The sequence below is a fragment of the Pygocentrus nattereri genome, chromosome 26 (genome assembly GCF_015220715.1).
Source record: "Pygocentrus nattereri isolate fPygNat1 chromosome 26, fPygNat1.pri, whole genome shotgun sequence".
NCBI classification, from domain to species: Eukaryota; Metazoa; Chordata; class Actinopteri; order Characiformes; family Serrasalmidae; genus Pygocentrus; species Pygocentrus nattereri.
Window position 1 is genome coordinate 23786882 of NC_051236.1, and position 25597 is coordinate 23812478.

General features: G+C 39.6%; 1 protein-coding gene and 1 long non-coding RNA gene across 10 annotated transcripts in view; both read right to left on the reverse strand.

Moving 5' to 3' along the window:
* Positions 1 to 1598: 1598 nt before the first annotated feature.
* On the reverse strand, positions 1599 to 3957 carry LOC119262509. Its single transcript, XR_005129709.1, has 3 exons — positions 3819 to 3957; positions 3354 to 3523; positions 1599 to 1683 (listed from the first exon to the last, which is right to left on the reverse strand). It is a non-coding gene; the product is annotated as an uncharacterized LOC119262509 (long non-coding RNA).
* Positions 3958 to 16892: 12935 nt separating this feature from the next.
* The window catches only part of kank4 (KN motif and ankyrin repeat domains 4), a 74612-nt gene continuing 65907 nt past the window's right edge, over positions 16893 to 25597 (reverse strand). For all 9 annotated transcript variants that reach the window (XM_037534811.1, XM_037534813.1, XM_037534809.1 and 6 more), the window contains 5 exons: positions 25011 to 25095; positions 23051 to 23270; positions 22088 to 22230; positions 20494 to 20694; positions 16893 to 18822 (listed from right to left, as the gene is read on the reverse strand). In XM_037534811.1, the coding sequence (XP_037390708.1) occupies positions 18709 to 18822; positions 20494 to 20694; positions 22088 to 22230; positions 23051 to 23270; positions 25011 to 25095 (763 nt within the window). In that variant the 3' untranslated portion in view covers positions 16893 to 18708. The remainder of the gene's footprint in view (positions 18823 to 20493; positions 20695 to 22087; positions 22231 to 23050; positions 23271 to 25010; positions 25096 to 25597) is intronic.

A 25597-nucleotide genomic window follows, 5' to 3' on the forward strand; every position in this document is an offset into this window, starting at 1 on the left:
CTCATCTAAACAAGCCAGACTTGATTTTTATCCAGACCAGCTTTATAAGCATGATACTTATTCATGAAACATTTTATTCTGGGGCAGCTATTTTTAGACTTTATGTCCCCTTTTCAATTTGAGAGAGGAAATAGGTCAAGTATAATGAAGCATTTTATTCTGGGTCAGCTATTTTTAGACTTTATGTCCCCTTTTCAATTTGAGAGAGGAAATAGGTCAAGTATAATGAAGCATTTTATTCTGGGTCAGCTATTTTTAGACTTTATGTTTCCATTTCAGTTTGAGAGAGAAAATAGGTCAAGTATAATGGATTATGTTATTGAGTAACTATTCCAGTACAATACTGCTCAGGTTTGTAAGCTGTCTTTATTGAAGCATTTTCAAACAATCCACCAGTCTTGTTTATGCAGATCCAAGTTTCAAGTCAAAAATACCATTGGTTTATTTTTTTGAATGTACATAAGATAAATAAATTAATATCTAATATTCTGTATTTATAAAAAATACATAACAATGTATGATTGATATAGATGATCCATAAATTAAGAGCTTAAAGGTAGCAGAAACTGCTGAAAAAGGAAAGATGAAAGCTCAGGGAGGCATTACAGATTGAAGCTTATCTCTCATAGGCTATTCTAGTTACAGATTTGTGTTAACCAGAATATTGGCAATTAACTGGTAACAGGTTTGCTCCTTGAGTTGCGTTTCTGATGATGATCAGTCTGTCTGATCAAAGTAAAAGGATGAATGTTGAGAAAATGTATATTCAGGGTGATTCAAAAGGATTCGTCCGATTTCAATGCACGACACTTTTACCACTGTGAGGCGCTTCGGAACCAATCACATACCAATTCAAAGAGGGGGTCATAGAGTTTCTGACTGTCACCAGAAGATGGCTCCCTTCAGTCTGCGAGCAGATGGCGACCCCTGAGCAGAAAGCGTTTTGCATTCTACACTTTAATCAGAGGGAATCCGTCATAACTGTGCAACATGATTTTCATAAGCAGTGAACCTTCAACAGCTCAAAGTGTTCCACAACACTGGATGATCTCCGAAATTGCACTGAAAGAGCTGTGAGTACAGTGACACTCAACATGCTCAATCGAGTATGGGATGAACTTGACTATCATGTTGATGTTGTCTGTACAGCTGTATACTTTTGCTCACTTAAACCGTTTACAATTTACTGCATTGCTCTGTAAGTGAAATAAATCATTTTGAAACCGGATGAATCCTTTTGAATCACCCTGTACTATATTTGAAAATGTATATTGAAATTAAGTCGTATTATTAGTCATAAATGCTAAAAATTAACAAAGTAATATGTAAAAACCATAATATGTTTTTTTACTGTATTATTTCAAGAAAAGTTGATAAATTGACAGTTGATAATGTAAAGATGAAATGACTGTAAAAATAGTAGCTGTCTGTTTTCCTGAAGTGTTAATTATCATATAAAAGCATTTCAAAATTGAAGCAAACCTCTAATAAAAAATAAAAACGCGCCTTAAAGACACGTCAACATTCCTTAAGAGATGCGTCAAGATGTCCTAATATGTTTCTTCAGACATGTACAAGACATGGTGGTGGCTGGGTATGTTCTGTAGCCTCAGAGAAGATCTGTGGTGTGGTAGTTGTTCAGCGTCATTAGCAGCTCGATTGCGTGAAAAGGCATAATGTGGCCTGCCAATTAAAACAAAACAAAGCATACCAGATTACACACCCACACATACACCCACACTTTACTTCCTAATTCAAATTGTCACCTATGGGCCTGGGGCAGAAGTCGAAACGTTTGCTCTCCAAGCAAGAAATAAACATGAAACCTGTGTAAGTTTAGTTCAATGTCTCGATTGATTTCTACACAAATCATTTTTGTTCTGCCCCAGATCTACTTTCTCCAGCTACACCAATAAAAGTAACTACCAAGCTTGGCCATATGATGGCAATGTTGTATTCATGAAAGTTGATGTGCAAGCTTTGGATGCTTAATTTCTTCAACAATCAATAGGAGTGTCACCTAAGGGCCCAAAGATCACAGCCAGCGAATACTGCTTTTTGACGTTGTCCCTTACGTACAGAGTACTTTTAATGATATTATGTATCCTAGATGATGAAAAGCAATAGTTCTTTGATATTTTATGTTGAGAAATGTTATTCTTGAATTTTTGCACTCTTTGATCGTGCAGTATTTGTGGTGAACCTGTCCTAATCTTTAATTCTGAAAGCTTCAGCCTCTCTGGGATGCTTTTTTATATTTAATCTTGTTATTGCCAATCAACCACCAGATGTTTTTTTAAGCACTGTACAACTTTACCAGCCCCGTCTCAACTTTTTTGGAACATGTTGTAAATATAGGGTTTAAATGATTTGCACATCATTGCATTTTGTCTGTTTTTTGTTTATTTATATTTTGCACAGCATCCCAACTCTTTTGGAAATGGGGTTGTAAATAAACACCCATTCTATAATTGACGCCTGCCACAAGTTCCAAAAAAGTAGGGCAGATATAGTTACACAAGGCTACATGACAAAGGAAATTAAAGCCATTATACAAAACTACACATAGAAACAAAGTTTATGCTGAAACAGAATTAGATTATACTTTAAAGCTTCAAATATCAAATATGTATATTTAAGTCAGAGTATCATTAAGTCATGTGTATGTATCATTAAGTCATGAGGTAGAAGTAGACAAAGTAGTCACAAATAATAAACTTATCTAAAATATAAATGATAACTAGTCTTAAAATGATGAAATTCAGCTACAAAAACGGCAGATTTATTTGGTCTCATTTGCCAATATGGGACACCAATAGTATAGTACACCTGCCTCTATCACAATAAGAGCCCTTTATTATTCTACTGTTTGAAAATAAAATGTAAAATGTGAAACTTGATTTACTTGACATATAAACTAAACATCTCATTTTTTGTCATTTTCTCATGACATTTCCAGCAGATAATGTAGATAATGCACATCTTGCACACAAGTTTTTTCATATTTCCTATATCATAGGCATTAGCATGACAAATGGCATGCAGCTGATGGTATTCCAGCAAAACATGGCTTTCCTAGTCCTCTTTTTTAGGTTATTGTCATCTTACTGTCAAATGAATGTGCACTTGACACCATTTGGAATCAAAACATGTAGTTACAAATAATATTCTATACTACTACTACTACTACTACTACTAATAATAATAATAATAATAATAATAACGTACATTAATAATAATAATAATAATAATAATAACGTACATTAATAATAATAATAATAATAATAATAATGTACATTAAAATAATAATTAAAGAACATAGCCATTAGCATATACTCATAAAAAGACAATACCTATTGCAGCAAAATGACAGCAAGTAGGACCATCAGTAAATGGCTGAGGTCCAGTCTGAGCCAGGCTTCACTCCCATTACACATGTTTCCTGAGCAACAAGTGGCATTACTATATGTGTTAACTCCACAAAGACTTTTAGAGATGCAACCCTTCACAGTTGTGTTTGATACTAAGAAAGAAAACAAAGTAAAACGTGTTATGACAGTACATTTTCCAGATTGGGAAGTACACATAGTATCACACAACTGTTTTTTTTAATTAAACATAAGAATTTTAAAGTCAGATATTCTATTAACAGAAAGAATTGAAACCTTTATTTTTCTGGATATGTATATTTTAAAGTTGTATTATTATATACTAAAAATAAACAGTAGAAATCAACACAGAGGGCACTATTGCCCCAAAATGACAGCACATACAGAACATACTCTACATGTGACTACAAAATAATAAAGGAAACTAACCAATGCTGGTCACACACTGATCTTGGTTTCCCACACAGAACACAGTAGAGTTGCAGGTTGTGTTCGCTTGACCGCTGCAGGCAGCACATTTCAGCCCATTCAGAGTGTTGTTAGGTTCTGTGAGACAGATACTCATGCTAAATAGAAGAATTGTGAAGTACGTGAAGTAACCACAATAATCCATTTTTATGTGCATATTTGGAAAAAAAGAGATTAGAACAGATTTAATATATTTAGTGTTTCAACAACAGAAACTTTAGTTGTCAGATAAAGAAGTAAATAAAGCATTCAACAGACATGAAACTGAAAACAAAATGCTTTCACTTTAGTTCTTCTAGAGCAAACACTATTCTGAGTGTCCGTTATAGATGTTCTGTGGGTGGTCATCTTATCTTTAACTGACATTCAACTAGATAATGGTTAAATGCAACTGGGAATTAAGCTAAATGTAATAGATTCTACAACCCCAATTCCAATGAAGTTGGGACGTTGTGTAAAACATGAATAAAAACAGAATATGATGATTTGCAAATCCTTTTCAACCTGTATTCAATTGAATACACTACAAAGACAAGATATTTAATGTTCATACAGATAAACTGTATTGTTTTTGCAAATATTCACTTATTTTTAATTTGATGCCTGTAACACGTTCCAAAGAAGTTGGGACAGGGGCAACAGAAGACTGGGAAAGTTGAGGAATGCTCAAAAAACACCTGTTTGGAACATTCCACAGGTGAACAGGTTAATTGGAAACAGGGAGTGTCATGATTGGATATAAAGGGAGCGTTCCTGAAAGGCTCAGTCGTTCACAAGCAAGGATGGGGTGAAGTTCACTACTTTGTGATCAACTGCGTGAGCAAATAGTCCAACAGTTTAAGAACAACGTTTCTCAACGTGCAATTGCAAGGAATTTAGGGATTTCATCATCTACAGTCCATAATATCATCAAAGGATTCAGAGAATCTGGAGAAATCTCTGCAAGTAAGCAGCAAGGCAGAAACCAACATTGAATGCCCGTGACCTTCAATCCCTCAGCGGCACTGCATTAAAAACCCGACATCATTCTGTAACGGATATTCCCACATGGGCTCAGGAACACAGTTCGTTGCTCCATCTACAAGTGCAAGATAAAACTCTGCCATGCAAAGTGAAAGCCATATATCAACAACACCCAGAAACGCCGCCGGCTTCTCTGGGCCAGAGCTCATCTGAGATGGATTGACGCAAAGTGGGAAAGTGTCCTGTCTGCCTTCCAAGCGACGTCTTTTTCAGGGACGTCCCTGCTTATTTCAGCAAGACAATGCCAAGCCACGTTCTGCACGGGTTACAACAGTATGGCTTCATAGTAAAAGAGTGCGGGCACTAGACTGGCCTGCCTGCAGTCCAGACCTGTCTCCCATTGAAAATGTGTGGCGTATTATGAAGCGCAAAACATGACAACAGAGACCCCGGACTGTTGAGCAACTGAAGTTGCACATCAAGCTAGAATGGGAAAGAATTCCACCTACAAAGCTTCAACAATTAGTGTCCTCAGTTCCCAAACGCTTATTGAGTGTTGTTAAAAGGAAAGGTGATGTAACACAGTGGTAAACACGCCCCTGTCCCAACTTCTTTGGAATGTGTTGCAGGCCCAAATTCAAAATGAGTGAATATTTGCAAAAAACAATAAAGTTTATCTGTTTGAACATTAAATATCTTGTCTTTGTAGTGTATTCAATTGAATAATGTCCCAATTTCAGTGGAATTGAGGTTGTATGTAATCTAATCCTAAAGCTAACCTAACCTTCACCTTAAAACCTAAACCTAACCCTAAGTGTAACCCTTACCCTAAGTCTAATGTTGCATATAATCAACCAGATTGTTTCCAAATAATTTCAGCCTCGGTAGAGGGATTCTCAAACAGAAAAAAATTCTTTTTAGCAATGCCCTAGAATGGGGGTGGGAACTTCCCTGCTGTTCGCTTTCCTGCTCAAACAAATCTGATTGAACTTGCAGTTATTTACCAGCTTTAGTTTCCTTTTCCCCATTCTTGCCAACGGAATAATACAGCGGAGGAATACTTGGAATACAGCACATTTTTATTAATGAATGTAGAAAGAACCTTTGTTATAGTTTTAAGAACATTCAACATTAAAGTTAAAGTTCTAAACACGTTAATGGTTTCTTATAGAATCATACAGAACCAATTAGGATTTTTTAAACGCATATGGTGCTGCAAGTTATTCTGGTTCCTAATCTCGGATTACACCATTTTTTTAAGGTTAGATTAAACTTAAAGACATAGATAAACCATTCAACAGGCATACATCTGAATACAAATTCTTTCAGTTCTTCTTATTAACAGTTTTTTGAATAAATAGGATTAATAATGTGATGAATATTTATAAAACAATATGAATAGATTTCATATATCATATACATTACTGTGCAAAAATCTTAGGCACTTGAACTTTAAAAGGCTAGAATAAATATAAGTAACAATTATGCAATAAGTAAGGATTTTATGTCTTTAAATGTGCTCAGATCCATGCAATGGCTTAGGGGTGTCCAGAAGAAATCAGGAACTAAACCTTCTAACTAGCTCACATGATATCAGTAGTTTTTTTAAAACAAAACAAAATAAAAGTCATATTACTTCTTGCTGCATTCATGTTTGCTTGCATATATTCCAATGATAATGGTGATGTACAGGCCAAAATACATTTGTTGGCCAGATAAATAGAGTTAAGCAATTTGCTCAGTAAGACTTTTGCACAGTACTGTGTATATAAGTATTTTTAGATAAGAATATATAAAATAAATTCACATAACACTGAAAGGTACATGTAGCTTGTTATTTGTGCTACTTTTATGTGGGTGTGATGTGACAATCATTAGATAATCATTAAGAATTAGGTCCATATTAAATAGCACAGTAGTTATACTAGCAATAGTGCCACAGGTAGTGGTAGGAGAGGTCCCAGTGACTGCGTATACTTGGTTGTGCCCCTGGACAAAGCATTTAACCCCCCACTGCACCAGACACCACTGCTTTGCCGCCCCCAGAGTGGGCACTGTTAGGCAGCAAAATGATACATTTCCCTTGTAGGATTAATAAAATATATAACATAACAATGATGTAACTGTGATCTCATTGATGCCTCATAAAAATGACCTTCAATGAATAAAATAATTACTTTTACAATGTGACTGCTTTCTCCATATTGTTAGGTCTCAAATTGGCAATCTCAGGTAAGCTAATGGTTGGAGTATATTAAGTAAGCTTATCAGACAAAAAGTAGTCACCTGTGACTGAAATGTACCCAATAGTGTGTAATACTTCCCTGGGAAAAAGAAACAGCTGCGATGCAATTTGGCATGGACTGGACAAGTTTCTGGATGTAGGCTACAGAAATGTTCAGCCACTTTTGCATCAAAGAATTGTGCAGTTTGGCCAGATTTTGTGGATGCCTTTCCTGACGTCTTACTCACTGTTTCAGGCAGATTTTCAAGAGGATGAGGATTTTGCAGGCCTGTCCAGATGTGTGAATGCTCCTGAATGTTGATAACACACCCCCAGAACATCACAGAGCTTCCTCCAGCTTGAACTACACCTTGCACACAGTCCTCATTGAAGGCTTACTGAGGTCTACGATGAACACGACACCTAGCATCGTTCACATACAGGCAGAACGAGATTCATCTGACCAGATAACATTTTTTTTCTCAGAACAGTCCAATTTTTGTGTCTCTACACCCACTGTACATGGGCAACTCTGTGAGCAGAGGTAAGCAAAGGCCTTTCACGTGCCACTCTGCTCCATATGTTCATGTTATGCAGTTCGCTGTGGAGTGTTCTTTCAGAATTTGGTTGGACCTGTATGGACTTCTAGAAGCAATTCTTGCCTGGAAGTGAAGCGATTTTTATTCACAAGCTGTGAAATGGCTAACGGTCCCTGTCCATCAGTTTTGTCTTCTGACTACAATTCTGATGAGAATTTCCTGTAGACTGGGATTTTTGCTGCTGCAGGTAGACCCGTATTGACCATACTCTTCGGTACACCTGCAAATTCAGCTACTTCCATCACACTATGGCCTTTGGTACACCCAAATGCAGTCACTCCTTTTTGCCAGTCATTAACTATGAATACCACACATCGAACGAGACATTCACTACACTGTACCACCTCTTCTCAATCTATGAATAACAACACACACCCAGCAGGTATTTATAGCCTGATCATCCACGTGCAATGCTGCCTGCAGGAGCCTGAAGTTACTACCGCCTTAAACATGCAAGCTGACTCATTTTTTTTGTCTGGGGAGCTTATATAAATATATTAAGCTAGGATTCATGAGTGTAAAATTAGTGGTATAACAAGGATGTTATATCACCAGAGACATTACTGCAATGTGACTCAGTGCGAATGCACTTATAAGCTGCAAAGTTTATTTTGAATAATCCCCTGCTTTCCTGTATACCATCTGAAAAGTAAGTGCTTTCAGTATCTGCATACCTCCCAAAAATACCAAATATCAATTATTCAACATGCCATCAAATAAGTCAGTTATGAAAACATCACTTCTCTTTGCTCTGGGGAGGAAAAAAGTAAAGAAAACTTACCAGGGATGTTGAATTCATTGCAGTTATCAAAATTACAGCAGGAGATAAAATTAAAGAGACTTGACGCTCCAGTGTTAGCTGAGTAAATTGTGCCCAGTGCATCTGCATTTAGAAGAGTACAGATGTTCTGTGTGTTGCAAAAACGTGCTACTGAAGTTCTGTTCCCATATCCTGAGCAGACATATGAAAATAACATCTATATTATAGCATGTTTTATCATTTTAAACTTTACAGGCTGGTAACATGCATTCAGAACATAGATGATATTTAATTAACATTTTAAAAGGGACTTCCAATGCTTACCTGATGGAGAAAAATTAGTTCTCTCAGCAGAACACATTGACCCTGTTGGACACTCTAAAGAATTTGTGGTGTTACACTGACCAGAATCACCTGTACACTGGAGACACTGCAGTGTGTGCACTGGAAAAAGAGCAAATTCATCAGAATGACTATGCATGGCTAATAGAAGCATGTTATTGATTTTGGTAACACTTTAAAATGACAACCTCTATTAAGGGTGTATGTTTAGTTTAAAAGTAGCTTATTAATGATCATTAGGTCATAAACATGAATAGGCAGTTAAATAAACACATCATTAAAAGGGAAACTGTGACTTGTTGCCCGCATTCATCTATACTTTTAAACCTTAGATCTTACTGGCTACTTATCCTACTTTGTGTTCAGCACCAGTTACCATCAGACCTGTCAGCTTCAACAGATATTTCTTAATAAGTTACTACTATTTAATCACCAACTGGGTGTTTTATTAGAAATGATTAAATTCACATTCAAATGTCTTATTGGTATTGTTTATCTGTTCCATATAGTATCTCCCATTATCTCCTATGATTGTCATAAGTAATGATATAACACTGTCAAGTGTATAAGTAACATCAGACACAAATGTGAAACTACTGTAATTCTTGGGGTTGTGTGTCATCTTCTTTAGGACGGCATTCCACATGTGGCACAGTTTAAAACCTATTTTCCTTTTTATTTTATGGATTAGAACTGCTTATTAATGATCTACAAGGCCTAATTAAACCATTTTAAACCATTTATTGATCCTTTATAAAAGTAATCTTAGCTTTTTTTGTTTTAAAAATGTTCTTGTTTGTGCCCCACAGATACTACGCATTCATATTTCTTTTCATTATGAAACACACACTTGACAAAGCTTTTTGCACTGGCATGGTTTGGCTAAGTATTTTAAGAGGCAGATTTGTTATGTGATTGAGCAGAATACTAATCCCAAGGTTGGACTCCTGTAAATGATTTTTTTATAGTGTGGTAAATGAATATCATTCCATGCTTTCTCTATAGAAAGAAATATTAGGAGTTCAATATTGCTTCAAAAGAATAGTAGGTATTTTGATAGGCAGTAGATATAACTTTTCTACTCACGGAAATTAGGGATTTCTGCAATTAATGCATGAAAATCTGTGGAAATGAAAACAAAGAAAAAAAAGATGTTTAATTTTACCTAAACTGAAGAGAGCAGAGAGATACAGGCCTAGAAGCAGGTTCATCTTGATGGACAGATAGACAAATGTTGACTGAATAGAAATTGCACACCCTTTAGGTCTTATGAAGTACTCTGCATTGAAGGCGTTTCCTGTTAACCCTGTTTGGTACCATATAAAGGAATTCTAAACTAGAAGGAGGAGCCTCCTGACTTTTATTTTTGAGCTGTTATGTATATATTAAAACATATTTGATATATATATATATATATATATATATATATATATATATATAGAGAGAGAGAGAGAGAGAGAGAGAGAGAGAGAGAGAGAGAGAGAGTGAGAGAGAGAGAGAGATAGTATTTTAATACTATAATTAAATGGATATATTGGGATTTTAATCTCAAGGGTGAATTATAATTCACACAGCCATTCTGCCATCTACTGGTCCTTGTGTAGCAAAATATTGTCATGCTTGTAAAAAAGGAAAAGTTATCTGCTGTTTCAAATGTTAACTTTAATAATACTATAACAGTATATCTTTGGCATGATCCATGCATTTTATCTGTCACTTCCACCCCACCTGCCAAATTTTCATGACACTTTATTTGGAGTGGTCCTTTGTAGATGATTAATAAACTCTTAACAGATTATCAATAACACATCAACATATCAGTGAAGTAGCAGTAGTGCAGCATCTGAATACAGTGAATATTAATTATTAAATATTCTGAAGATGTACTGTTGATACATTACTTACATTTAATAGATGTACTGTTAATATGTTACCTCCATTATGCAAAACCTAAACTTACCCAACTTTACCCAAAACCTAACCCTCACCCTAACCCTCATATGTTTTTGACATTATTGAGAGTCCATTGAGTGTTTGTTTCATCTGAAAAGGACCACTCAAAATGTCACCCAAATTATCTTGGTTATAAGGGAGCTCCCCTGGAATGCTGGTCAAGAGGAAGTTAGAAGAAAGTAAATAGATCCCAGGAATGTTCACTGTTTTGCAACAGTGTGGCTTTATTCCTCTTAGCAAATCGTTACAACATAAATATATGAAACATAAACATAAAATATAACTGTCCCTCTTAATAAATGGTTAAAACATCATAATACAGAATATACTGTACTGTACTGTACAAATACTGTTGAAAATAATGGGTATATATTTGAAATATATTAAAGGTCAAACCCTTTCCTTTTTCATTCATGTAATGGACAGTAACACTTTAAGAGCTAAAGCATTCATGAAATAAACATGCAGATATCTCACATGCCACCATTACTGTAGGCCTTTCCAACATGTCTCTGTTTATGCTGCACTTTTACTCATACAACTACAACTTGAGCGCGTTTAGTTAGGTAAGTCCACTTGTCGTGTGGTTTTGGATGCTTGATTCTACTACGGAATGTAGTACACTCCCAAAAACACCTATGATAGGCCTGCAATAATTTGCAGCAATTGCTAAAGTCTTCTCTCCATCCAAAGGGCCTTGGCCATGCTCACCACCACTGACACTGCCATGTTGTTATTAAAGGGACAGGCTCTGCAACAAGGGGTGTCCAATCTTATCCACAAAGGGTCGGGGTGCAGTTTCTCGTTTCAATCAAGAAGAGCACACCTGATTCCAGTCTTTAAGCAACTGATCATGTGTGCTTCTGCTTTGTTGCAATGAAAACCTGTAGCCACACTGACCCTTTGCAGATAAGATTGGACACCCCTGCTCTACAAGCACTGCACAACTGGAAGACCTACAAGAACTGCGTTCCTTTCACAGAGGCCCTGCAAAATAGTGTCAGACAGGAAGACAGATTAGTGATGAATATTGAGTAGTTAATCATCAGCTGGAGCTGAACATACCTCGGGAGAATTCCATGCAGCCTAAAAGGTAGAAGCCATCTTCAGCAAGCTATGCTCAAGACCACAGACCTATGGCTCAAAAGAGGTCAAAAGAGTGTTTAATCCCCGGCAATGCCGTACCTGAGAGTCCAAGACAGCTTATTTGGGCCGCTCTCTCTGGGTGGGTAGGTTGGCCTTACATTTCTTTCCATATCAGTGTGAATGTCTGGTAGTTATTATAACAGAACTGGCAATGGAGTCTTTTAGCATATTGAGCTTTCTAATGATGTTGCATTAGCTGCAGGTTGAAAATATCTGGTGACCAGCTTCATGTGATTCTAGCCTTCATCCTCCCAGCTTGGTAGCATCATGTGATGGGATGGGAAACTGCTCCAGCAGACAGGTTCAAATAGACCCCTAGATACTCTGTGGACTTCAAACACTTTAAGCAGGCTTGCTTCAAGATAAAGCTCACAGTATAGCTTTAGGGCTCCAGCGTCAGGGACTCATATGTGAAGTCCTTATTTATGTATTATAGCATTTTGTTTTAATTACCAAGGTAATCATACTCCCAGTGGGGCAAATGTGGGAAAGAAGCATTTCACATATTCACATACAGGTTAACTATCTACAGCATAAATATAAATATTCACTGTATAAGCACTGTATATAAATATGCATATCTATTTGAAAAATAAAAAACAAAAGAAGTAGGTTTCTATTTCAGAATAAACGAAAGTACTGGGTATTCAGGAACAAAAATGTTGTGTAACAGGTTGGATTGAAATGATTTGGAATGGGGCCAATGGACAGGGTAAACATTGATAGGTATGAATTCATAAATGCTAACTGAAAACATCTGTGAATGTAACTTCATGCCTACATAAAATATAGCATTTTAAATAATAATAGACTTTAGACAGCGCATTTAGAGTGTGTTCAGACAGACAGACATCCTGAAGGGAAATTGCAGGGACTATCACTCTCTACATTGTTTTTGTCATTTGTTCACAAAGTACATCCTTAAGTGTTTTTCAGACAAACACGTCATCATACAAGACAAATATCAAACTATTGGCTTGGTTAAACTCTCTTCAGTCCATGACAACACATAGGCCTTCCAGGTGTATGATACATCACTGATTTGAAATGTTCTTGTGGCTCTTTATTAATGTGAAGCTGCATTAGAGTTCAGCAGTCTTAAGTCTCATGCAGCAAGGTTGGTGTTTAGTAGTCTGCCATGTAAAATTCAGTTAATTCCTTCAGAGAATGGATACTAATGTGCTTCACCATCGTCATCACCGTTCCACTTAATTGCTATTTATAGGTGTGTTCCTAACCAAAATATTTCAGGAATGTTTAGCATCCCCTTTGTATGATTTATTGTTCCTTTTACTACTAGAATATGTAGTTTTATTTGATTGTTTCTGTAACACAATCAAAAATCCTCTCCATGGATCACCATCTTATCATGGTGGAGGGGTTTGCATGCTTGAATGATCCTAGGAGCTATGTTGTCTGGAGCAAGAGCTCCTGGTAGGGTCTCCCATGGCAAACTGGTCCTAGGTGACAGGTCAAAGTGAGATCCAAAATTCCCCCTATGAAAATAATTAAAAAATAGGACTTGTGTACCCTGCCCGGAACAGGGTTACCAGGGCCCCACCCTGGAGCCAGGTCTGGGGGAGGGGCTCGCCAGCGAGCATCTGGTGGCCTTGCATTTCAGATTCAGATTCAGATTCAGATTCCTTTATTGATCCCAGGGGGAAATTTCAGTAAAGCGATTTCACGGGCGCAAAAACAGACCAAAACTCTCTCTACTCGCATGTTTCGAGAGGGCACAGCTTCCCTAAATTGCCTCGTCAAAATAAATAAACTATTAAAAAGGTAAAGAGAAGTTACGAGCAAAAATGAAAGAACATGAACGGGAGCTACTGTAACAGGCAGCATGCACGTTCGCGCATGCGCACTCGATTCATTTACGCATGGTGCACGGCCGGGCCAGGCCCAAAGGGGTTACATGAGCTCCCCCTCCCATCGACCCACCACCAATGGGAAGGGCAGTAATAGGGGTTCAGTGCTTTGTGGATCGGGCAGCGTCTGAAGGTGTGGGCCTTGGCATTCTGATCCTTGGTTGCTGAAACTGGCTTTTGGAACTTGGAACGTTACCTCACTGACGGGGAAGCAGCCTGAGTTGGTGCGCGAGGTTGAGAGATACTGGCTAGATATAGTCGACTCAACACACAGCTTGGGCTCTGGGTCCAATCTCCTTGAGAGGGGCTGGACTTTATTCTTTTCTGGGTTTGCCCATGGTGAGAGGTGGCGGGCAGGTGTGGGCTTTCTCATAGCCCCTCGACTCGGCGCCTGTATGTTGGGGTTTTCTCCGGTGGATGAGAGGATAGCTTCCCTACGCCTTCGGGTTGGGTAACGGGTCCTGTGCTTATGCACCGAACAGCAGTTCAGATTACCCAGCCTTCTTAGAGTCCTTTGGAAGGACGCTTGAAAGTGCTCCTCCTGCAGACTCTATTGTCCTACTGGGGGACTTCAACGCTGACGTGGGCAATGACAGTGTGACCTGGAGGGGTGTGATTGGGAGGAATGGCATCTCTGATCTGAACCCGAGTGGTGTTCAGTTTTTGGACTTCTGTGCAAACCACAGTTTGTCCATCATGAACACCATGTTTGAACACAAGGATGTCCATAAGTGCACATGGCACCAGGACACCCTAGGCCGCAGTTCGATGATTGTGATGATGTCATTGGACTTGCGGCCATGTGTTTTGGACACTCGGGTAAAGAGAGGAGCTGAGCTGTCAACTGATCACCATCTGGTGGTGAGTTGGATCAGGTGGTGGGGGAAGATGCCGGTCAGACCGGGCAAACCCAAACGTATAGTGAGGATTTGCTGGGAACGTCTGGCAGAAGAACCTGTCAGATTGATCTTCAACTCACACCTCTGTCAGAACTTTGACCAGATATCGGGGGAGGTGGGGGACATTGACTCAGAATCGGTCATGTTCCACTGCTCCAGTATTGAAGCGGCTGACTGTAGTTGTGGCCGCAAGGTAGTTGGTCCCTGTCGGGGCGGCAATCCTCGAACCCAGTGGTGGACACCCCAGGTGAGAGATGCCGTCAAGCTGAAGAAGGAGTCCTATCGGGCATGGTTGGCCTGTGGGACATCAGAGGCAGCTGACAGGTATCGACAGGCCAAGCGATCTGCGGCTTCAGTCGTCGCCAAGGCAAAAACCCGGGTGTAGGAGGAGTTTGGTGAGGCCTTGGAAAGTGACTTCAAGTCGGCTCTGAAAAGATTCTGGGAAACCGTCAGGCGACTCAGAAGGGGAAAGCAGTGTGCCACTAGCACTGTATATAGTGGAGATGGTGTGGTGCTGACCTCGACTGAAGACGTCATTGAGCGGTGGAAGCAATACTTTGAGTACCTTCTCAATCCCACCGACACATTCTCCAGTGAGGAGGCAGAGTCTGGAGACACGGGAATAGGCTTGTTCATTACTGAGGCCGAAGTCATTAAGGTAATTAAAAAGCTTCTTGGTGGCAAGGCTCCAGGGGTGGATGAGATCCATCCCAAGTTCCTCAAGGCTCTGGATGTTGTGGGGCTGTCTTGGCTGACATGCCTTTTCAACATTGCATGGACATCAGGGACGGTGCCACTGGATTGGCAGACTGGGGTGGTGGTGCCTCTTTTTAAAAAGGGGGACCGGAGGGTGTGTTCCAACTACAGGGGAATCACACTCCTCAGCCTCCCTGGTAAGGTCTATGCAGGGATACTGAAGAAGAGAGTCCGGCTTATAGTCGAACCTCGGATTCAGGAGGAGCAGTGCGGGTTCCACCCTGGTCATGGAACACTGGACCAACTCTTCACCCTCTCCAGGATCCTAGAGGGCTCATGGGAGTTTGCCCAACCAGTCCACATGTGCTTTGTGGATCTGGAGAAGGCATTCGACTGTGTACCCCGGGGTATTCTGTGGGAGGTGCTTCGGGAGTACGGGGTACATGGCTCTTTGCTACGAGTCATTCAGGCCCTGTACAAACAAAGCAGGAGCTTGGTTCGCATAGCTGGCAGTAAGTCAGACTCGTTCCCAGTGAGAGTTGGACTCCGTCAGGGCTGCCCTTTGTCACAGATTCTATTAATAATTTTATGGATAGAATTTCTAGGCGCAGTCAGGGGATGGAGGGTGTCCGGTTTGGTGACCTCAAGGTCACATCACTGCTGTTTTGCAGATGATGTGGTCCTATTGGGGACATCAGGCCGTGAACTTGGATCGCTGGATCAGTTTGCGGCCGAGTGTGAAGCAGCTGGGATGAGAATCAGTACCTCTAAATCTGAGACCATGGCTCTCAGGCGGAAAAGGGTGGAGAGCCCTCTCTGGGTCGGGGATAAGCTCTTGCCTCAAGTGGAGGAGTTTAAGTATCTTGGGGTCTTGTACACGAGTGATGGTACAAGGGAGCGGGAGATTGACAGGCAAACTGGTGCTGGGTCAGCAGTGATACAGGCTCTTTACTGGTCTATTGTGGTAAAGAAAGAGCTGAGCCACAAGGCAAAGCTCTCGATTTACCGGTCGATCTACGTTCCCACCCTCACCTATGGTCATGAGCTTTGGGTAATGACCGAAAGAATAAGATCACGAATACAAGCGGCCGAAATGAGTTTCCTCTGCAGGGTGTCTGGACTCTCCCTTAGAGATAGGGTGAGAAGTTCGGTCATCCGGGAGGGACTCGGAGTAGAGCCGCTGCTTCTTTACGTCAAGAGGAGCCAGTTGAGGTGGTTCGGATGCCTCCTGGACACCTCCCTCGTGAGGTGTCACAGGCAAGTCCACCAGGGAGGAGACCCTGGGGAAGACCCAGGACACGCTGCCATGACTATATTGCCCAGCTGGCCTGGGAGCGCCTCGGAATCCCCCCCGGAGAGCTAATGGAAGTGGCTGGGGAAAGGGAAGTCTGGGCCTCATTGCTTAGGATGCTGCCCCCACGACCCGAACCCCGGAGAAACGGAAGATGATGGATGGATGGATGGATGGATGGATGGATGGATGGATGGATGGATGGATGGATGGATGGACAATCAAAAATCTATATTCAAATGGGACATTCAATGGTGTGTAATAGTGGTGTAAGCTTTTAAATTTCCATTCGTGTCTGACTGCTTCTTTTATTGCATTACAACTCAGTGTGGCTTAAAAAAAATAAGGGAAGAAATCTTGATTGAAGTTTGTACAAATCTGTTATGATGTAGAGACAATTGCACATAAATAAAACAAAAAAGAAACAAGAAGCATTGTTTAAATGTACATAAACATGAACATGAATGACTCCCTAATCTCACTTTTGAGGTCTTTTTATTTATTTATGTGTGTATTTATTTATGCATGCATTTCTTATGTTAGAATGCACGGGCCTCCAAAGAAAGAAGTTTGTGCTCAGGGGCCTCACAAGACGAAGACCATCCCCGTCTCTGCCTTCAGATCCTCCTGGGCAGCACAGGTGCCAGCTAAGGTTATGAGAAGCATGTCATTCTTAAAGCAAGGTGTGTTAGAGCTGGAGCTAAATTCTGAAGGTTTGCGCACTAGTTGCATGCTCTGATACCAATGGATAAGCTTGGAGATGGCGGTTTACACCAATGAGCCAAAAAATTATGACCACTCAAAGATATAGTGAATTACATTGAATATCTCATAATATCACGTGTCAAGGTCTGGTTAGCTGGTCAGTTAGTTCTCGTAGTCGAAGTGCTGTATGTGACAGTCATGAAGATCTGACTTTGATAAGGGTCAGAACATTATGACCAAACATCTCCGAAACGACAAGATGCTCCTGGTCAACAGTATTCTCAGCAGTGGAGAATGCCTACCTACAGTGATCTGAAGAGAGACAAACTGGCATATTAAGAAGGAGGTCATAATATTTTGGCTCACCGGTGTAGATTCAAAAAGTTTCCATCTTGTAGGATCTCAGTACAACAAACTGCTCTTACAAACCCAATTCAGATCTTGCATGGCCTGAATTAGTGGTTGAGATTGAGAAAGGAGCCCATAAGAGAACAACACAGGATCTCTGTACACTGCAGTAAAATATATGCCTGACAATGAAAAAATAGGTACCATAAGGTCATCTGAGTCATAAAAAACAGTAAAAAGTTGAATGCTTCCAATATATTTTTAATTTTGATTATACTGTTTATTGTCCTTCTAGACCCATGAATAATTTCAAAAGAAGCAAAAAAAGATGAGCTGGTTTATTAAATACCAAAGCACAGATTTCCTTCAACTTGTCCAGTGTGTGCCCATATTTTTGGATAAGTATACTATATAGGATGGGAGGGACACTGGAGTACAGCATTAGCCTGACTTTTGCAGTTTCTGTTTATTGAATCAACATATGTAGTAAGGGGGTTACCCTGGCATTCTCTTTCCCACTCGTACTAAAACCACACTCCATTTTATATATCTTGGAAATGAGCATTACCTGACAACAGTCATATTGGAAGACATAATGCTGATCATCAGGTTATATTTAGACAGACTTCATATATATATATATATATATATATATATATATATATATATATATATATATATATATATATTACAGATAGAATAAAAAAATCAATACAGCAAAGTGCAATATAAAATAAATATACTGTGTATCTGATAGACTCTGTAATAACATTCATGTATAATGCTCTCTACTTGACAAAAATATAACAATGCTTGAAAAGAGGACAAAACATGTAACAATGTACCATGCTTGATCCACATGAAGTTAAGAGCTTGAAGGTAGCTGTGCTTCAGAGGAACTGAAGAAATTGATCTGTTGCTTAGTTCAGGGAAGCTTTATGGATTGGAGTCCACTTCTCATAGGCCGTTTTAGTCATAGGCCACTTTGTCTGATTGAGGCAAAGGGTGAATGCAGGTATCGTTGCCTCTAGAGAGGACGTATAGAATCTCTGCAACCTCAGAGAAGACCTGTGGCAGATGAAGTTCCAGCGTGTTCTGCATGGGCCTTTAGCAGCTCGACAACTTCAGAGTGGGAGGCCTTGATGGCCACAGATAGAGCCATGTGTCCAGCCTGTACAAACAAAACAGACACATTTCATTCTTAATTCTAAATTGTCATCTGGGTTGACTCTATAAGAAGTCATACTGCAGTCAATGAAAGTGTACTATTTACATTAAATTAGGATCACTCATAAAATATATGCACTGAGCAGATATTCTTAGAACAATGTTCTTGATGTCATATGAGTGGCATCATTGCTATATTAAATGATTACTTTGACTTTCACCAAAAATCATATATCTCTTGATATAATTTGCATTGGCTGGAATCATTCAGAGCAGCCATTGGTTAGACTATTTCAGAGTAGGCATTGGTTTGACTCATTCAGAGTGGGTACTGATTGGATTCATTTAGAGCAGGCACTGGTTTGACTCATTGGTGGGATTCATTCAGAGTGGGTACTGGTTGGATTCATTTAGAGCAGGCACTGGTTGGATTCATTCAGAGCAGGCACTGGTTTGACTCATTCAGAGTAGGTTCTGGTTGGATTCATTTAGAGCAGGCACTGGTTGGATTCATTCAGAGCAGGCACTGGTTTGACTCATTCAGAGTAGGTACTGGTTGGATTCATTCAGAGCAGCCATTGGTTTGACTCATTCAGAGTGGGTACTGATTGGATTCATTCAGAGCAGCCATTGGTTTGACTCATTCAGAGTGGGTACTGATTGGATTCATTTAGAGCAGGCACTGGTTTGACTCATTCAGAGTGGGTACTGGTTGGATTCATTCAGAGCAGCCATTGGTTTGACTCATTCAGAGTGGGTACTGATTGGATTCATTTAGAGCAGGCACTGGTTTGACTCATTCAGAGTGGGTACTGGTTGGATTCATTCAGAGCAGCCATTGGTTTGACTCATTCAGAGTGGGTACTGATTGGATTCATTCAGAGCAGCCATTGGTTTGACTCATTCAGAGTGGGTACTGATTGGATTCATTTAGAGCAGGCACTGGTTTGACTCATTGGTGGGATTCATTCAAAGTGGGTACCGGTTGGATTCATTCAGAGCAGGCATTGGTTTGACACTAGTAAAGAAAGGAAACTGCTATATAACGATCCATAACTATGATACATTTTTCAAAATACATAAAATGACTGACTCACAGCAGAATTAACATTTCTCATGAATTTAATTTGCTGGTACCTGCAGTTAGCAAATTCTCCTACTGGCTCATACTGTAAGAACCAGAGCCTAGGATGATGGACATGGACATTGTTGTCTGAACTAAACCTCCAAAATGGTAACTTTACAGGAAACAGAAAAAACATACTTTACTTTTAAGGTAAGTCAATGGAACCAGACCTTTCTCCAAGTCATTTTGGGTCATTTATTTTAGGCCATTCATCATGAAATTTGCACACAATGTAAAGGACAACAGGTATTTTCAAATTAGTTAAAATACTGAAAAACATAAAAAATGGACATACAAGGATTTCTTCCGACAGCAGTGATATGTATGTTTGCCTCTTAGTATTAAAGACATGGCAGTGGTCTTTTCTGTACAGAGGGCAAGATTTGTGGGGAAAATAAAAAGAACCATAATTTAATGAACTCTAAATATGTAGCACTACACTGTACATTCAGCATTTCATTTAATCTTCATCCTACTATGTAAAAAGATCTGAGGGGAGTATACCTCTAAAGCATCTCTACCTCTGTTTCTCTATGTTTCTCCACTCACCTTATCTTTGAGGCTAGTGTCACACTCAGGTGTGTCCAGCAGTAGTTTGGCTATCTCACTGTGGCCATGCTCACAGGCACACATCAGCGCGGTGGAGCCATCGTTGTCCTGTATGTTAACATCAGCTTTGCATTCGAGAAGAACCTGCACCATCGCTGTGCGGCCATGACTCGCTGCCAGCATCAGCGCTGTCTGGCCTGACTGCAGGAAGAGAAAGCACCAAAGATGAGCAAATATATGAAGAGTACGCAGGGTCATCATGATAACAACAGTACTGACAATTTATCTTTGCACTGAGCACATGGTTTTTCCCGAACAGTCATCCTTGTACAGGCACCGAGCATCCATCTAGTCTCTTGGTTGGATATATTCAGTGCAGCCACTAAATGCCAAGAAACTTTTAATGCACATCACATGTGTTTGCGAGTGGAAGAGAAGGTATGTCTAAAAAATTACTTTTTTCCAGTAATTTGTAAGGCTTGGTCTCAAAGAGGAGGATTTTTGGGGGGTTTTGGTCTCACTCTCACTTAGACTCAGTCTTCACTTGATCCCGCTCTTATTTGGACTCAGTCTTGATTCTTTTTCTCTCAAATTGCAAATTTCTCTTTTGATTCTTTCTGTCTCTCAAACTGTCAAACTATCTAGTTTACTACCGTTTTACCTGTTTGGTCAGACATACACTGCCATTCAGAAGAATCACAGTCAAAGGTTTGGAATCAATAGTATTAATCACATAAAAACAACTAAAATTACAGAGAATACTGTACAGCAACAATAATGAAGTTTTAATTAAATGAACACCCAGAAATCTTATAATCTAATCTAAATTGTATTATGTTGTATAATTCATACTTTCCCCCCCAATTTTCTCCCCATTTTAGTCTTTTCCAGTTTCACTCATTAGTTAAGACTCCTCAATCACACCATACCACCAGCGTTGGGAGGGTAAAGGTTAGGACAGGCTTCCTTTGAGTCCTGTGAAGCGCAACCACATCTTTTCGAACTACGACTTGCACAACGTCATTGGATAGCCAAACGTGCCCGGAAGAAAGCATCGGTTGGAGGAAAGCACCAACCACCAGCTCTGGTATGTCAGCTAACAGATGCCTGCACTGACTAGCATTGCGTTAAGTGATGGGGGAGAGGCAGAACATCTTATCCACCCAGAGAGAGGCCAACTGTGCTCTCTTAGACTCCTGGCAACAGATAGCTGTAGCATCACCAGGGATCGAAATTGAAATCTTCCAATAATGGGGCCAACGCTTAGATGGTTTTTACTCCAAAAACCCATACGTTAATGTATACAGGCCCTGTTAGAACCTTTATATTCTATATGAGCTAGACTTCTGAATAGACTCTTTGCAGTCAGTGAGCTCCTATCCAGGTTAAACTGTAGCACACAGTCTGTCAAGTATGTAATATGTAATATGTAGCTATGTAGTACTGGAAGCTATTTGTGACTGGTTTTGCTTTCCTATGTAAGATATATTTAGTAGAAGGACATGATGATGGGTTGGAAAATGTAAGAAAGAGATTAAGACTAGTTAAATATGTCATGTTCTTGGAGCACAGGATGGCGTCTTGCTGTGTGTACCTGGCCGGCCCGAGCGTTGATGTTGCCCAGGCTCAGTAGCTGCTGGGCCACCTCCATGTCCTCAGGCCCTTCCGCTGCGGTCAAGGCTGCCAGCATTATTGCAGTGTAGCCTGCCTTGTTCTGATGATCCACCTCACACAGACCTCATGAACAAAACATAGAACAGGTGTTTTCTATAGATATTTCTTTGTTTATGGCAAGTACTCTTTTTTTATATTTCTGCATTAATTTGACCTATAATCCTCGTCAGATTTGCACCTAATAGTAGATAAGGAAAACCAAATTAAACAAATGAGATTAGAATATTATTACATTCCTGTAAGTGGCAAAAGTATGTGCACCTTCATCTTCAGTATCTTGTGTCACCCCTTTTCTTTAGAATTTGCTGGTATAATTCATTTTTCCATCAATGACAGCAAGCCATCCTGGCCCAGATGCAGAAAAACCAGCCCAAACTATGATACTACCACCACTATGTTTCACAGATGGAATAAGGTTTTTATGATGGAATGCAGTGTTATCCTGTCTTCAAACACAACACTACAGATCCATTTTGGTCTCATTCGTCCTTCTGGCGTGTCCATAATATCTTTAGCAAACTGCAGACAGGCAGCAATATTCTTTTTGGAGAGCAGCAGCTTTCTCCTTTCAACCCTGCCACGCACATCACTGTTGGTTAATGTTCTCCTGATGGTGTGAAATTCTGATTAAATTTTAGGTCAAATCTACGCAGGAATACAGAAAAAGCTAAAGGGTTCACAAATGTTCAAGAACCACTTTATTTGCTTATATGAATCACAGGGCAATTTAAATCAACCATAATGATCAGTCTTTAGACATTGTATGAGATATGAGATGGCACATGTTTAACCGAGTTCATTATTTGTATTCTTCATGTAACCTGCATATCAAATACTGTGACAAACCAATAATATTTTGGATGAAATATTTGAGTTGCCTCACCTGTATCCAACAGCAGCTTGACCACTGGGAAATTAGAGTGGGAAACACTGTAGTGTAGGGCCATGTTTCCATTGCCATCGGCCAGGTTAACTATGTAGCGCAATAGAGTGGGGGTTTGGTTCCCAACCTCCCTCAGGTACAGTGTCACCGTATCTGCCTGGGATTCTTTCTGACTGGACACACGAAACCACTCCTGATAGAGCACCATCAGAATCTGCCTCTGAAGTTGGTAGATATAGAAAACAGTGAGAGACCACAACAGCAGGCCTCAGTGTAAAGTTTAATAAGTGGTTTTACGGTATCAACAGATTCAAACTAAAGTAATTAAAATGATGACAAACCTAAAGATTCTACATAATAGGGGCAGTCGTGGGCTGGAGGTTAGGGATCTGGCCCTGTGACCAGAAGGTTGCCGGTTCGATCCCCAAGGCCGACAGTTCATGACTGAGGTGTCCTTGAGCAAGACATCTAACCCCCAACTGCTCCCCGGGCGCCATGGATAGGGCTGCCCACCGCTCCAGGCAAGTGTGCTCACTGCCCCCTAGTGTGTGTTCACTAGAGTGTATGTGGTGTTTCACTTCATGGATGGGTTAAATGCGGAGGTGGAATTTCCCCGGTTGTGGGATCAAAAAAGTATCACTTACTTACTTAATATACTGCTCTTACTTACCTTAGAGTGCTTTTTATTATTTTCCACCTTTTAGAATAATAATGAAAGCATCAATCTATGAAACAGTTCATATGAAACTGCTCCAGTCAGAAATATTGGTCTTCTGTTAAATAGGGTTATTTAGACTCCACCCTTCCTCATTACAGCATGACTAATTTGCTGAAATGTATTAAAGAGGAAGAACATTTTCAGCAAGAAACACAGTAATTAGATTGATGTAATGATTTTGGTTCTAACTCTAAATTTGACCAAAGATTAAATTAAACATACATTATTTTAATTATTAAACATAAATTAAAAATATTTGTAACAATATGAATTAAAAATGAAATTTTTGTTCTGTTTTCAGTGTAAAGTCATACACAGGCATTGATATAAATATCTTTATTTGTGCCAGGAACACATTTGAAACTTTTTACTTTCAGCTTTTCATTGAAAACAAAACGTCCTTATGATTATGAAAAACATACATTCAGATTTATCCAGGCTGGTACCCAGAAAAACACAAACATTGTATTAATCATAAGACACAATTAGGTCCAATCCCATTTCTTGTTTTACCCCTATCCCTTGTCTTTGAGAGTCACCCTACCCCTTGGACCTGACTTACAAGGGGAAGTGGTTGAAATTTTCCCCTACGAAATGGGACCCTCAAATAAAAAAGATCATTACTTCATTAACAGGCTACTAGAGGTGCTCTGTAGGTGGGCCTGCCAGTCTGCAGTGATAGCAGAGGAGGGTAGAGTTCAGTGCCCTCACTGCTGGTATTTAGTTAAATTTAGGGCATCATGTGCTTTTTAAAGAGGGGGAGATGCGATAATTATTTATTATCTCCCACCCCTAATACTTCAGTGCTATTGGCCAGCTTCTTGTTCAAATTCTCCTATTCCACCTTAAATGCAACAGCACTTACATTCTGGCTACTAGTGGTGGAACGGGAAATTTGGTCAGCTAGCTACAGAGACATCAGCATACTACTTGTAATTTTTTTAATGCTTGTTATGAAGAAAAGGAAGGTCATTAAACTAAGATAATACAATGGTTAGCTTATTTATTTATTTATTTATTTATTTATTTATTTATTTAATGTAGAAAATATTTCCATTAGTGGGTTTCTTTAGCCGCTTGCGCAGCCATCTTACTTTTTTTTTTTTTCTCATAGTGCTCTGTTTGGATTGTGCCTCTGATGTAGCCCTAACTCTTTGCCCTAGCCCTCCATCTCAACAAAAATCGGGACACCCTACCCCTAAATGGGATTTGGGCCTTAGTGTAGACCCCTGCATTCCTTACCATCTCTTTGTTGGGGGCAGAGACTTCAGCCATTCGGTCCTTCAGGTAGTGACAAGCAGCCATGAAGTTTTTATCTACAAATTCACTGCAAGAGCACATTCAACAACTCAACACTTATACATGTCAGACTTTTACAACAACAACCAAAGGTTTTACACACATCTATACATCTATAGCAGTATACTTGTATACTTGTAGCTCAACTCCCTTATCATGGTAATACACTTAGATTACTTAGATTAAACTGAAAGACTTTATATTATATTTTAAACTGTGTAACTGTTATTGAAAGGGTAAAACAGAAGGGTCATGCATCCACAGCACAAATTCATTCATTCTCCTTAATACAGATTTACTGTAGACCTAAGCCTACAGAAATCCTCGGTTTGACATCTTATCAGTCAAACAAATAAAGAATGCTGGCAAAAATCTTTGGTAACGTTGGTTGAGAGCACCTTATTCAGGACAAGCTCTTCAATCAAGTCGTTACCAACATTGAAAATGACACATGGATTTCTTCATCACAACCTGCTGTTCAGTCAACACATGCTGTGTTTGACACAGGTCCTTCCTCACGTCATGCCTAG